At 32.2% G+C, this 14,852-nt stretch overlaps 1 protein-coding gene across 1 annotated transcript in view; it reads right to left on the reverse strand.

The window, feature by feature from the left end:
• Nucleotides 1-14,852, reverse strand: part of LOC129228041 (tRNA-splicing endonuclease subunit Sen34-like) — a 38,622-nt gene that overhangs the window by 242 nt on the left and 23,528 nt on the right. Inside the window, exons 4-8 of the mRNA XM_054862671.1 lie at nt 14,002-14,139; nt 13,278-13,372; nt 9,863-10,046; nt 8,907-9,062; nt 3,346-3,507 (exon numbers count right to left, since the gene is read on the reverse strand). Of these exons, the coding sequence (XP_054718646.1) occupies nt 3,346-3,507; nt 8,907-9,062; nt 9,863-10,046; nt 13,278-13,372; nt 14,002-14,139 (735 nt within the window). The remainder of the gene's footprint in view (nt 1-3,345; nt 3,508-8,906; nt 9,063-9,862; nt 10,047-13,277; nt 13,373-14,001; nt 14,140-14,852) is intronic.

Genomic DNA, 14,852 nt, shown 5'->3' on the forward strand with positions numbered 1-14,852 from the left:
ACGAAAACCAGTCGTCTCCTTCTGTAAAACCCAGCAGATGATTGGTTTTTGGAGTCATTGATTCTAGTCTACCATAGGTCAGGATGTCGATGGCCTGAAACTTGGAGGTTTGCTCAATGCAGACCACAATGTACAGTGCATGATACTTGAAAGGATCACCTGTAATGAAAACCTTACAATGTAAACCACAACTGAATCAATGAGTACGAAAACCAGTCGTCTCCTTCTGTAAAACCCAGCAGATGATTGGTTTTTGGAGTCATTGATTCTAGTCTACCATAGGTCAGGATGTCGATGGCCTGAAACTTGGAGGTTTGCTCAATGCAGACCACAATGTACAGTGCATGATACTTGAAAGGATCACCTGTAATGAAAACCTTACAATGTAAACCACAACTGAATCAATGAGTACGAAAACCAGTCGTCTCCTTCTGTAAAACCCAGCAGATGATTGGTTTTTGGAGTCATTGATTCTAGTCTACCATAGGTCAGGATGTCGATGGCCTGAAACTTGGAGGTTTGCTCAATGCAGACCACAATGTACAGTGCATGATACTTGAAAGGATCACCTGTAATGAAAACCTTACAATGTAAACCACAACTGAATCAATGAGTACGAAAACCAGTCGTCTCCTTCTGTAAAACCCAGCAGATGATTGGTTTTTGGAGTCATTGATTCAGTTACATTATTTCAGGAAAAAGCTTTGCATGACTTGGTGTTTAAGAACACTTTTATAATCTTGTTGGTAACAAGTCAGTCTAACCTAAATTTGGACTTTTTACTTTTCTCTGCAACTCTTGACTTTTTAGGACGAACTGTTAGGAAATACTGTACATGCTTCATGGTACATTACTAGCATGGGCGGATTTATGGGGGGGGGGCGAAGGGGGGCAATGCCCCCCCAGTCTTGGGAGGACTTGATACATAGGAATAATAAACCTTCCAAAATCTTAAAAGAAAAAAATCATGTTTTTTTTCTTTTTTGAATACTTCAGAAGCAAAAATGAAGAGAATAGCGACTATCCTTTTCTGGGGGGGGGGGGGGGGAATCCGTACAATATATTACAAGTAGTAAAGCGATCACTGGGATGCTGAAATGTGTTGAAAACGACTACTTTGAACTGAAAGCTATTAGAGCAAGTATATAAGTGAAAATATCGATTGAACGAGCTATGTATTCAGCTGCAATACTTAAAATAATCTACGATTATTTCAACAAATTAGAAACTGAAACAAAGATTTTAAAAAAAGCGGATTTGCCTATAAACTTAACAAGCTATATAGCTTAGGACACCCGCTTTCTTGAAGGCCTCCAACTCCAGAAAATTTCATGATTTGTTCCTTACCAAAAAAAAAAAAAAAAAAAAAGAAAAAGGGAAGGATTTGAAAAAATAAATTTCATTTTAAAGTGCTTGAAAACCTTGAAAATTTTGGAAAAGTATGGATACAAACCATAAATTTAAACATTTATAACAAATGGGAGGGGATAGATGGTAGAGGAATAAATGCCGAAATATGTTAAATTCAGTTCCTTGCCTCATCCTGCATCAAAAATGTAAAAATCATGGTTCTCACATTTTTGTAACATAGTACTTGAGAGAAATTTTTGTGACTCACATGTTTCACATGTTGAAGTTTATTTAATCCCAAATGCAGTGCAGTATTTTGGAAATTCTTTTGTATTGCTTGCTTCTATCTTACTTCTACTGCATATTGTTAATCTGTTTAGCACGGGGGGGGGGGGGGGGTAAAAAACATCACCTATATACCTTTTTGTTTTCTGCACTGCTTGTAATTAAATAATTTTAATTGTTCCCAAGTCCTTGAAACATATTAGATGAATCTTTGAAATTCCTAAGCAAAGGGTGCATCAATTCGATTTCTTATCAAGTGTATAAATTTATGAATTGTCCAAATGGGCAGCAGGTACTCTCCTGTTATCTATTTTCTAAATCTGTACACCATTTTTTTAAAAGCAGTTTTTACTATTGATCATTTTGTATTTAATTCATTGTTGTATTTGTGGGTGTGTTAAAGGCTTGTCCAAAAACTAATTGAATTGAACCGACAGCCCGATGTAAGCAAATAGCAAAACATAAATCTTATCTTCTCCCTCGCTTTTTCTCTCTGAGGACTGCTGCCACTGTTTTATCCACCCGAAAACAATTTTTATTATGTACTATCGTAATTGGCAAAAGAGTATTTTGCTAATTTTTTTTCAGAGATCTTTGTGGTTCAAATTGCAGAAGGCTTCAAAATGCAGAATTTTATATCTATTTTACAAAAATTCCTACGGGGGAGAAACCCCCGGACCCCTAAATATGAGTATATTCTACTTGGTATATCTAATTGGGTATATTCCCTACTTGAAAGGGACACCATTTCCCATCATGTACTATATGTATAAAACATAGTGGGGGGGGGGGAGGCACTTTGACCTTTTTTGCCACCGACAGAAAAGTTGTCCAGGTCTACAAAAGATACCAAAAAGCTGAAACAGTTTAGGGCCATATTAAGCCTATAAATCCAGTCTTAATTACAACTAACATTGCTCAAAAAAAAAAAAAAAAAAAAAAAATCCTGCCCCCCAGGAATTTAGTCCTAAATCCGCCTATGATTACTAGTAACCCATCGTTAAATCATGCTTGTCGAGAGACAACAAAAAAGCCCAATGTATCTGAAAAATGCGATTTAATCGAAGTCATAAAAGTAACGATTCAAGTATTGTACAACTTGATGACATGTGCAGCTACAAAAAAATTTTTTATCCTCATAATACAGTTTCTTAATGAAAACAAAAGAAAATTAACTTATCAATTGTTGTTTTAAAGTTAAAAAAAAAATATTTCTGATATTTATATACAAATTGAAAGTTTCTGGACAGGATGGACTTGACACTCAACATTGCAAATGATTTTGCTTAACTTGCTAAAGAGGTTCATGGGAAGTTAAATCAACTGATTTAGGTGATACAACATTGTTTTTTGTCACAGTTTGGTTGAAACATTTTTTTTTTCTTTGAAATTTCAGAAATTATTCTTGTGTTTCCAATTTTACAACAAGTATTCACAATTTGCCAAACTCACAACCTGATCTCAAAAGCAGAAAAGTTCCTTTTTTTTTGACTCACCTTTAAGAGGTATAAATAAAATTTATGACTCAGATTTTCAAAGATATTTACAGCAGTTTCGTTTTGAATGATACATCAGAAGCCTCCTGAAACTTCGGTTTTAAACCATATTGCCAATCGTTGCATTTTAATAAATATGCATGTTATGACCAATTTGTCAATCATAAATAGAAAGATTGTTTTTGATGTTAATATCTCAGTGGTGCATATTTACCTTCGTAAGCAAGAAAATCTCCTCCAAACTTGCAGCCCGATGTGATATATAGACCCCTTTCCCAAAGATCTTTAAAAACGGCAAAGCGAAGTTTCTCTTCTTCAGTATTTGGATACCTCCAGTTAACTTCTTCAAGCATCATATTTTTCTTCCAAGGACATTCTATTACAACGACAAGAAAAATAGAAACATAAGAAAAAACTTAGGAAAAAAGAAAAAAAAAGTTTTTTCTGTGAAATGTTACAAAAATTGCTTTCTAGGTCTACAGTAGGAATACTTGAAAGGAAACAAAACTTTTTTATGGAGTCTGTATCAAATAAGTTGATTCAAAAGCCATGAAAAAAATTTTCACTTATCAAAAATAAATAACATGAGTCAGGTGGGTTCATCCCTCCAAGAACAAGGATGCACCCCCAAATACCACAAAGACCCTTTTGAGCTAAGAGTCCACCCCAATAGCCTTACTTGAAATCCATTGTATGTTGATTTAAAATGAAGAATTTAAAATGTTTTAAATTGATAATTAAAAATATATTTTAAAAAGATGATGTTTTTTTTATTAAAATAGTAATTTAAAAAATTTAGATTGAGCGAACTTCATTAAAAAAAACTTTATATTAAATTATCTATGAACATATTATAGGAAATTAAAAACACATACTTTACTTCCAGTGACCACTTAGAATAAGAATTCTAAGACATTATTAAAATCACTCTTAAAGACATGTGTCTAATCATGATAAAACTAAAAAGTTAACATTGAAATAACTTTGAACTAAATTTTCAAGCAGAATATTTATTGCTGCAAGAATAGCAAGTAACTCTGAAAGTATAGAAATAATGTAGCTTTACTTATGTAAATAAGAGACATATTTATATTGTAACGGATCCCGTGCGACTCCAATTTTCTTGAAAGGATGACACAGTTCTTGAGACAAACACAGGAGCTTCATTTACACTATGTACAGGAAAGATCGTTAACAATTGCTAAATTAATCATCAGCAATTAAGCAAACATCAATCAACACCGTAAACTCAACGTTTACACACGTATTTTCATCCAAATACGAAAAACAACACAGCGAAATGCCTCGCAATAAACAATCGAGACTGACTTTTTATCATGCGGGACCGCTATTTTATAGACATCGAAAGAGAACTTTCAAATATTCCACAAGATTCCCGAAAATCGTACACCGTTATTTTTTTTCTTTCCATTCAAATTTTATCATTCAGAAATGAGGGGAACGTATACTTCAGCCGAATGTACGGGGGCTGTATATTCATTACAAGAAACTATTTACAGGTCGCATTGCTATAATAATTTCAGATGAAAGATAATTTAATAAACACCAAATTTAGCTAGATTACGACAAATTAATCATAAAAATAATTACTATTTACAGAATTTGTAACAATATAAAGCAAATTGAAACCTTTTGACATTCATCCAAGCTATTCTCTAATCAAGAACTTAGGTTTTAAAGAATGAATACAGCATTTTAACTATAAAATATTATTACTTATGTACACAAGATAACTCAATTTCAAATAATTTCATTATTTATCAAAAAAAAAAAAAAAAAAAAAAGATAATAAAAATAAATAAATAAAAAAATCTTCGACTACTTTTGTTGCAAACAACTTTGAAAGAAAAAAAATGCTTCATACAATCTGTAGCGATAGCAAATAACAAAATATAATGACGAAAAACCAAGTTGATTTTGATTTAATAATCAGTTTTAGCGATTGAATTAAAAATGTGAAGAAGTAATAATTTTAGAGCTTTAATGATTTTTTCTTGAAATCGTGATTATAGTATGCTATTTACTTCAAGGCAAAGAAGCTAAGGCTTTAATGGACGACTTCTTCTTTGCCTGCAGGGTTGTTTGTTTTATGTAGCATGGAATGCGGGAAAGGAAAATTGAAGCTATGTAAAATAAACAACCCAACCGACACAGAAACAGTATGTGAAAGTGAGTCCTGGTTTATAAGTTAAGGTTCAATACTTTGACATTGAGAGAAAAGATGCACAAATATGAGGCAGTGTATAATTCACATCTCATTAATTTTAATTTTTTAACATAATTGGCGCATAATGTGTAGGGAAATAAGGTACATAATTTTGTAAAGCAAAAAAAAAAAAAAAGATTTTTTCCTTCATTTAATTAATTTTCCCTGAAATTTTGTTATTTTTCCCAATTTTCTCAATATTTCTCTAATCAAAAAAATTCCTTGAATTTTCCTGATTTCCAGGTTCTGTTGCCCCTTGTAGTGCAAAGTTTTGACTCAATGATATTCCGCTGTGAATCTGTTTAGAACATACATAAAACTGTCGTAACCAAATTCCGAGGAAAAAAAAAAAGAAAACATCAAAATAAACAAATAACATTCTTCAAAAACGCCCTTTAGGGGCTCACACACTTCTGCCTGTATCAAATCTCCCAACGCCCCTATCACTTCATTTGCGTTTCCCTTTTTAACAGGGTTCATGATTTTTTTTGATTTAAATCGGATTTTTTTTTGACTTAAATCAGGTTTTTTGGATTTTTTAAAAATATTCAAAAATTTTTAGATAATTATTATTTCACATTTATAAACATAACATGTTTCATACAGTAGATGAATCCATTCAGCTTACTTTTAAAACTAAGATAAGTTCTCTAACTATTAAATACATTTTAAAGATTTATAAATATGTTATAATCTTTACTAATAATAAAGCTGAAAGTCTCTCTGTCCGGAGGATGTCTGGATGTCTGTAGGATGTCTGTGACGCGCATAGCGCCTAAACCGTTGGGCCGATTTTCATGAAATTTGGCACAAAGTTAGTATGTAGCATGGGGGTGTGCACCTCGAAGCGATTTTTCGAAAATTCGATGTGGTTCTTTTTCTATTCCAAATTTAAGAACAAAACTATCATAAGATGGTCGGATAAATTACGAAAAGATCATAACGTGTAACCGTAACATGGGCACAAGCCAATTGGCGAGATACGAAATTATCATAATGTGTAACCGTAACATGAGTACAAGCCAATTGACGAGAAAATTCACAATACATTATTTGTAAATACAGGCGAACCAAAAGACCTTTTAATTTTTCTGTTACGGGCAAAGCCGTGCGGGTACCACTAGTACTTAAATAAAAAGTGATTTTGTTTCATGCTTTGCTTAAAAATAAGGTTTCCATCATCACGTACATTTCAGCGTAAAAGAATACGTTGAGCACCTATTTCTTAGCTATATTAGTGATGGTGTATAAGAAACAATGTAAATTTTTATTTGGTTCTGTACTGAATTGAACTGCAATTTTGGAGTAAAAGCAATATTGCAAGAGTGAAAATCAGAGAGAGGGATCTACGTAGCTTTGGGGGTTGAAGTTAAGACTGTATACTGCAAAGTAGTTAAATTTAAAGCAACATATTCTAAAAATGCAAAATTAATTAATTATTTTGTTAAAAAAAATCAGTTGATTCAAAAAAAAAAAAAATCACTTGGTTTAAATCAATAAACCCTGTTTTTTAAGAAGATGAATAGCAACATTTTCACTACTTAAAGGTTGTTACAACTATTTTTGAGCCATTCTTTTACAACTCACTACAGCAAATATTTTCTTTAATCTTTATAATTGGGGGGTAGTACATTAAAGGAAACATTTTCAACTACTTTTCCTACTTTTAGAGATGTTTAAGAGGAGAATAACTATGTTGCTCCATGCAGGGCCTGATTACAGAATAGGCCAAGTAGGTCGTGGTCTAGGACCCCACTCTTTAGGAGCCCCAAAATGGCTAAAACTGTAAGGTTTGACTACAGAGTGTCCCAAGTGTTTGGCATAGGGCCTTTTGATATCTTTATCGGACCCTGGCTCCATGAATAGGGTGTGAATAGAACCTTGCTGTCTTGGCATATTTTTTAACACTAAAAAATGTATAATGGTAATTCCAGGACCTCAGGTACTTCAGTTTGTTATATAGTGGTAATCTCACAGTAACACATTAAATCAGGGGTGCAAAAGTGGGAGCTGAAGGAAAAGGCAAGGGGTGAGGTAAAGTGTCCATGCTATCAATATTATGTATATAAAGTAAACTCCCAATTATCCACGAAATAGGGGGGGGGGGGCACGGTAAACGTCAACCATGGATATGCGAAAACTGGGGATAATCCGAATAATAGGTAAAAAATTAAATTAGTGTGCACAATAGCTGAAAAATATCACACTCACATATACATTGCTAAAAAAACTGCTACATTACATTTACTAACATTTAGTGTAAAAAATAAATGAAAAAGGTAAAAAAGAACAATAACACAATCATGAGTTTAAAAAACATTTAATGATCATTAAAAAAAATGTGAGAAGACCCACGGATAATCGGATCTTTAATAATCGGAAGCTTACTGTAACAGATATAAAGGTGAGGGTGTCATGAGAAAATTTTAATTTTCAAAGGGTGCCATGAATTGAAAACCTTTGAGAATGTCAGGATTAAGTTATATAAGAAGTTTATGTAAGTTTAATAAATTTAAAAGTACTTCATATCCTATTCCTGATTTAATATTAGTTTTTACATTAAGTATATAATTGCTTGCAAAAAGTAAATTTTAATAATCAAACACATTGTTCAGTAGGTACTATTAGCTTGATATAATTTTATCAAGAACTAATAACAATTATTTCATTAAAATAAAGAGCATTCAATATAAAGAATCACAGAAGTTCACCACACAAATATGAATCAGTCTTACATTTCAAAAACAGTATAAATTATTTAAAAAAAAAAAACTAACACAGCATGGAAATAGGGAAACTGCTGATTTGTGAAGGTAAAGAAAAGTTAATGCATAAAGATCAAGATTGTTTTAGTGCCGTTCAGGGCTCAAAATTTATATTGCCTGTCATGAACCAGACGGGTAAATAAATAATCATGAAATAAGTTTCCATCTAATAAATACATTGTACTTTGAAAAAAAAAATAACCAGTGCCCCTCACATGCTGTACATGCCATATTAGACACGGAAAAAGATTGCACTTCATAAATTTCCTTTTTGCTTTTCATACGCCTATACCACTTATAAACATTTAGCCGCCAAGATTATGAAAAGTCAACACACCCAAATTAGCACATTGTTGTGTGCGTATAATGTCTTCTCATTTATTTATACATAAATTAAATAAACATGGATAATGTAGATATAATTTTTGGATGGACTTATCAGTAGTTTTTGATACATGTATATTTTGCAATGTTTCTATTAATGTACTTTTCATATTTTTTTACATTATTTATATTTATTAATGAGATGTTTTCGCCTGGCATGTAAAACTTTTATTAAGGCAATTTTTTTCTTGACTAACAAGCCTTTAACGATCTTTGAGGTCACAATTTTCATGAACCAAGATTGTTATAATTTGCCAAACTTGCATACTAAGAAACTGTCTTTGAAACTTATACATAAATTTGGTTCAGTGAAAATTCACTTTAAAGTTTACTCTTATGAGTCATTAGCAAGAGCAGGTATTCGAAAAGTCAATGGTCCAGAAACAATGAAATACTTACCAGCAAAAAGTTGCACCATACATTGATCTTTACTGATTTCAGACACCTTGGAAAGCTCTGCTTGAATGATAGTGTCTTTATCAAGGATGATGTCGCTTGTATCCCCTTTTAGGCTCAGTGAGCTTTCACTAGTTCCCTCAGATGTGGATTCAATTTCTACCAAATAACAAACTTTTATTAAACCTCCTTTAACAAAGTTTAGGCTACAGCGCTCTTTTGTTAAAAAAAAATCCAGGGAAAAACTACCATAAAGAAATGACACAATTCACATGAAATAATGATTGATTTCAATAATTTTTCTCAAAAAAGTACATTAATAACAAAGACATGAAGCAGAAAAGTTATTCAATAATGAAGAAATACATAAATGAATTAATATATAGCTTCTTGTTATATAGCACTTTATGAGAGACAACAAAAAAGAGCAAAAGCAATTTAAAGGATCCATTCATACTGGTGAGGAGTTGGCGGTGAGGGAGGGTTCTAGCTGAAGTAGGTATGATGAAAGAGGAAAACAGGGAGGACAGTAGTTTGGCTGATACTTGGCAGCAAACTAGATATCATAGCTTATTAAGGCTGGGGGGTTTTGAGGTTTCTTACCTCCAGGATGAAGATGTACCCCTTTTTGAGTTTAATGTTTTTGGTGGGGAAATTTTATAACAGGATTGTTTTTTAGGAGATTTTGAGGTTACTTGGTCTTTTAAATACTCACAATGATTCCAATGTCTGGTTTCAAGCAATCACACAGAGGCGGATCTACACGTTTAAGGGCCCTTAAAGATGAGCAGAATTACGTAAAATATTTCCCATGTGCCTTTTTGAACCCACTTTGGGCCTCAATATCGTTGGGATCAATTGGTACATTAGCCACATTTTGAGTCTGCCATTGCATTCATTGCTTACATAAACATTTGGGCTACATTGAGATAGAATTATCTAGAGTATTTGAAACATACCTTCTTGAATTTTTGACACTTCCATTTCTTCTGAAACACTTTCGGATGTTTCGGAATGACCCACTGACTTTTTAGATTTAGTCTTTCCTTCCCTCAACTCTAATAGTTTTCTTTTCTTCCCTTCAAAAATTTCGTCTGCTTTCTCTAAAATGGTTTTCTGCCGATTTTCTTTCATCAGGATAATCTAAATGAATACATAGCAAAATAAGATGGTCCGAAAAACATATTACAATTGAAGCAGTTGATTTCAAAATGTAAAATATCTTATACTGCATTTGAATAAACTCAGCAAAACAACAGTGGTGTGAAAAATCAAGAATGGGAAAATTTTTTTGGTCACCAGTGAGGGAGTAGAATCAAACTCATTAGTCACCATTCCTTTTTTCTAGTCACCACTTTTGGTAAACCAAAAAAAAGTAGTTAAACAACAAATTAGCTTTTAAATCTTAACTAAAACATAAAGCTATCAGTTTAAATAGAGGTTTATAAAAGTATGATAACGTTATAATCAAGTGTTAATCATGTAAATAGAAAATTACTTTATTTTTAAGAGAAATGTTTTCTGACAACTTAAAAATGTTATACACACTTACATAACTTATTAACTAAGGACATAAAACCTCCTTAAAATAAGTAAGATAGAAAGACTTTGCTGCAAATTTTATAAGTTTGGTCGTCTGCTCTGGACAGTGTCAGACCACCACAACCTCACAGCTTTTAGTTGCATTAAAGTCTGTTAATTGCACTTAAGTTTGACTTATTTTGAGTGAAAATCGGCAGTATTTTTGTGAGCTGTGAGACGGGAATGGTGAAAATAGTTGTATTGTCTAACATCAAAGGCTTTTGCCACTGTCTAACACAGCAATTTTCAACCTTTCAGGCTTTAAGTTTCGAATACTTACTTGAGGTCATGCTCTCCTCCACCATACCTTGTTAATACAAGTAGGACAATAGGAAACCGAACCTGATTAGGATAACTGAAGCTAGTAATTAAGTAAAAGTCTGGATAATTTCACACATAAAATTTAATATTAGTACACGAAACTAAATTTTGAACATATTATTATTAGAAAATATAAACTCCAAGAAGCAAAAAAAAAAAAAAAAAAAAAAATGATTTTTCAAGAGGTAATCTAGGATCTAGGTTAGGTTGCAAAAAACATCAGTCATTCTCACAACATTAATGAGAGGACTGACATTGTTACTTAATATTCACAAGTGACCACAAAATTGACTAAATCATTATTTGTTTTACTTTTTATTTTATCTTTCATATACTCACAACCCTCTTGATGTCCTTTATCCGCCTCATAGGTGGCTGCGTTCCCTAGGTTGAGAAACCCTGATCTATCCCACAAGTGGGGCTCAGGGTTTCGGCTATGATCGCAACTTTCGCAAAATGCTAAAATACTATTTAAATTACGAAAATGAAGCAAGGCATTTTTGCCTTTTTGCTCAAATAAGAAGAAAAGAAAAATTAAATAAAAACGTTGCACGATCTGAGAATGTGGTGACATGGCCATAGTGAACCATGGAACTATGGCAATAATGAACTTAATCGTATTAATTTTATTTAACATGTTTAAACTACAATCAAATTCAATAATACTTTGTCTTAGTGGGTACTATCTTCTGAGAATAAATGTATTGTTCGTTATTGACATTTAAAAACCAAATGCTAAGTACAATTCTAATTTTTTTATTTTAAAACTGGAAAAAATATTAACTGCTATCTATTCTTTCTTTAAAGATGTCTTGACTGAATATAGAATTTTGCTTTCAACTGGAGATGAAACACATAGAGACAGAAAGATATGCAAACATATTCATTAGTCATTGACATTTTAGCATTTTGCTAAAGTTTATTTCCAAATTTTAGCTTTTTTGCTGAATAACTTTCTAAGTCAGCCTAAACCGTGGGGTGGGGGGGGGTGGGGTGCTTCGTAATTGCTAAACTTGCATATCACTGCGGATGTCCCTTTTCAGTGACCCAACATGCAGTATTGCTCCTTGCAAAGATAATTTGCTGAAGTGAAATTTCTGAAGAAAGAAAGGGCTAATGATAACACAGATGGGGTTAGGAAGCATCACAACCTTGTAAAGGATGACACTAAAACTTTCAGTCACCATTGCATTTTCTACTTAGTCTTCCTGTAGTGAGGGGTGAATGCTAACTTCAATCTTCTAGAGATGTGTCATCTTATTAGGCCCAAGCCAGTTAGTACGTTAAAAATTTCTTACAAAAAGTTAATAACTACATATTGTCTCAATAAATTCTGAGTGATTCTCTTCATAGCAATATTGTATAATTTTAAGAGCTGATTACACTGGCTTGCGCAGTTGACAACGACTGACAGTTAAAGAAACGGGGCTAGTATGAGACTTTTTTTTTTTGAACTCGAGTTGATCTGACACCAAGAGTTTGTGAAAAAAATTTCTAATATCCCGAGGCATCACACATTATTACTTTTTTTTTCTTTTGCAAATAACCAATGGATTGAAACAGACTTAATAAAAATTTTCAGTGCAAGTCCAATATAATGAAACATGGGCGCCCATATGGGGGGGGAGTGGGGGCTCAAGACCTCCCCTCTCCTTAGAAATGAGAACTTCCTTACCTTTAGCATTTTTTTTTTTTTTTTTTTTGCAAAAATGTAAAAATATTTTTTCTTCAGCTATTAATGATTAAGTTATTAAACATGTCAAATTCTAATAACCCTAATCTGTACTGAAATTGGTTTCCATGGGGAAAATATCCTACTAAACCATGGAGAAAATATTTGCCCCCCCCCCCTTAAAATTTTGCATATGGGGGCACATGTAATGAAAATGACTTCTTGCAAGAAGTTTATTACAATGTCAGTATCAAAACGCCTTCTCAAATAGCTTATGCCAGTGATTACAAAATCAAATAGCAACAAGACAAAAAGTGAGGAAAAATTTCTGATCAAGGCTCATGCAAACTTAAAAAAAAAAAAAAAAAAAACGGAAATGCCCAAATAAAAATATATTTTAAATACTTTAAATATATATATTCCTACTGTAACAAAATATTTTCAAAAATTTTATTTGCTAAGCAATAAAGTATGGAGGAATGGCATAAAATTTTTAAAAGTTAAATAATTAATTTTTAGCTTTAGATATTATTTTTAAAAACATAATCAAAAAATAAGGTATATAATATCAAATTATTTATACATAAAAAAAAAAGAGACTGAGGTTTCTGGAGTGATACTTTGAGTGTTTGCAATGGTTTGGAAAATTTGAATGCTTTGAAAAATAAAAAGCAATAATTAATGCACTGAAGACTACATAAACTATGCACAGTGAAAATACTCCTTTAGACTCCCTAATAAATGAAATATAACTATTTTGGAAAGCCACAGAGTTGGGATCAGTAAAATTTGAAACACACCTGCTCTTCACAAAGCTTCTCTCGAAGTTGATAAAAGGAATCCAGAGTTTCAGGATCTGGGCCATTTTGTGGGCTCTGTACCAGTCGAGCAATACCTTGCATATAAATTAGAAAATTCATTAATACATGAAATTATTTAATTTGCTGTTTATCGGAAATTATTACAAAACTTGTTATTTTTTATCTAAAACATGCAGCATGAGAAAATGACTGAAAATGTTTCATGATGTAATTTGAGAACTAAATATGCAGCCTGCATTATAAAAAAATTGAAAAAAAAAAAAAAATCTTGATATGCAATTGTTGTGATCGATTTTAAGAAAGATCTGTAATTATACAGAAGTTTGGTATGACCATTTGAAGCATGCTACGCACTTTTTGTCATTTTATCTAAAAAAAAACAGATATTATTTTATTGACCAGTCTTAATTTTTAACACAAAACTGGCAGCCCGATAGACTTTAAAAAGTTTTAACACATTAACAGTCTAAATTTTATATCATTTGTAAAATATATAAAATCAAAAAGAAGTACAGGATCTGAGTTCTCAATAACTTTTTGAGCTTTTCTTTGCTAGCCAAGCTTGTCCTTCCTGGGACATAGAGGAACAACTGCCAGGCCCCAAAAGAATGCCGCATAAATAGTGCAGCTTTTTCAACATGATTTTAAAAAATATATATTAATGCAGAAACACCATGTTGCATCATAGAAAATATTTTTTTACCTTTTTCAATTAAGAGTTTAGTTTCTTCCGGCATTAATTGCAAGGGGAGCCATTTATTATGCATCTGGAAGGGTTTGTTCGGGTAGCTACCGACGAGAGCTCCGACAATACGATGATCTTTACGCAAAAGATAAATATCTAAAAGAAAAACAATGTCAAAATACTAACACAAAACTGAAAACTCATGTTTTAAAGAATATACCATATGAGGCAGGAAGAAGCAAAGGGATGTTAGTGGACATTTTCAAGTTTTGAGTAAAACCACAGCCTTCTATATATCAGGCCTACATGCTGTATTGTGCAATCGATGTCACGTGACCTCCCAGAGGCGATCAGCGGTACTTTCCCTTTAGTTCAAACAGCATTCGTGAACTAGCTGATGGTTGCAAAACAACTCTGGTAATAGTTAGCAAATTAATAATTATTCGAAAATTCAGTTCGAAATGTTCAGTTTACGTTATCAGCAGTCTCTTAATGGAGACTTGGAATGATGTTCTTTTTTTCTTTCTTTGTATTGTTGTGCTTAACGCTGCAGAAGCCGTTGAGATGCTTTAGTAGTGAAAATTTAACATATTAAATGTTTAACATTTCCGAATATGTTTGGAAGCTACATTTTTTGATCAAAACATGTTTTTAAAAAGGCAAGTCTGATTATCAATGCTTATTCTTTTCTTTTTAAATAGAATCAATAATAAAAAATAAATACTTGTTAAATAATTTTTTAATGATTTTTTCCCTGTAAGTAAAAACTCTTATGTGTGGTTTTTTTCATGTTATGCATTTTCATTACTTTCGATTTTAGAGACGAAGGTTTTTTGCCCCCACTTTGGGTAATAATTATATTTTGTAAA

The sequence above is a fragment of the Uloborus diversus genome, chromosome 8 (genome assembly GCF_026930045.1).
Source record: "Uloborus diversus isolate 005 chromosome 8, Udiv.v.3.1, whole genome shotgun sequence".
Taxonomy (NCBI): Eukaryota; Metazoa; Arthropoda; class Arachnida; order Araneae; family Uloboridae; genus Uloborus; species Uloborus diversus.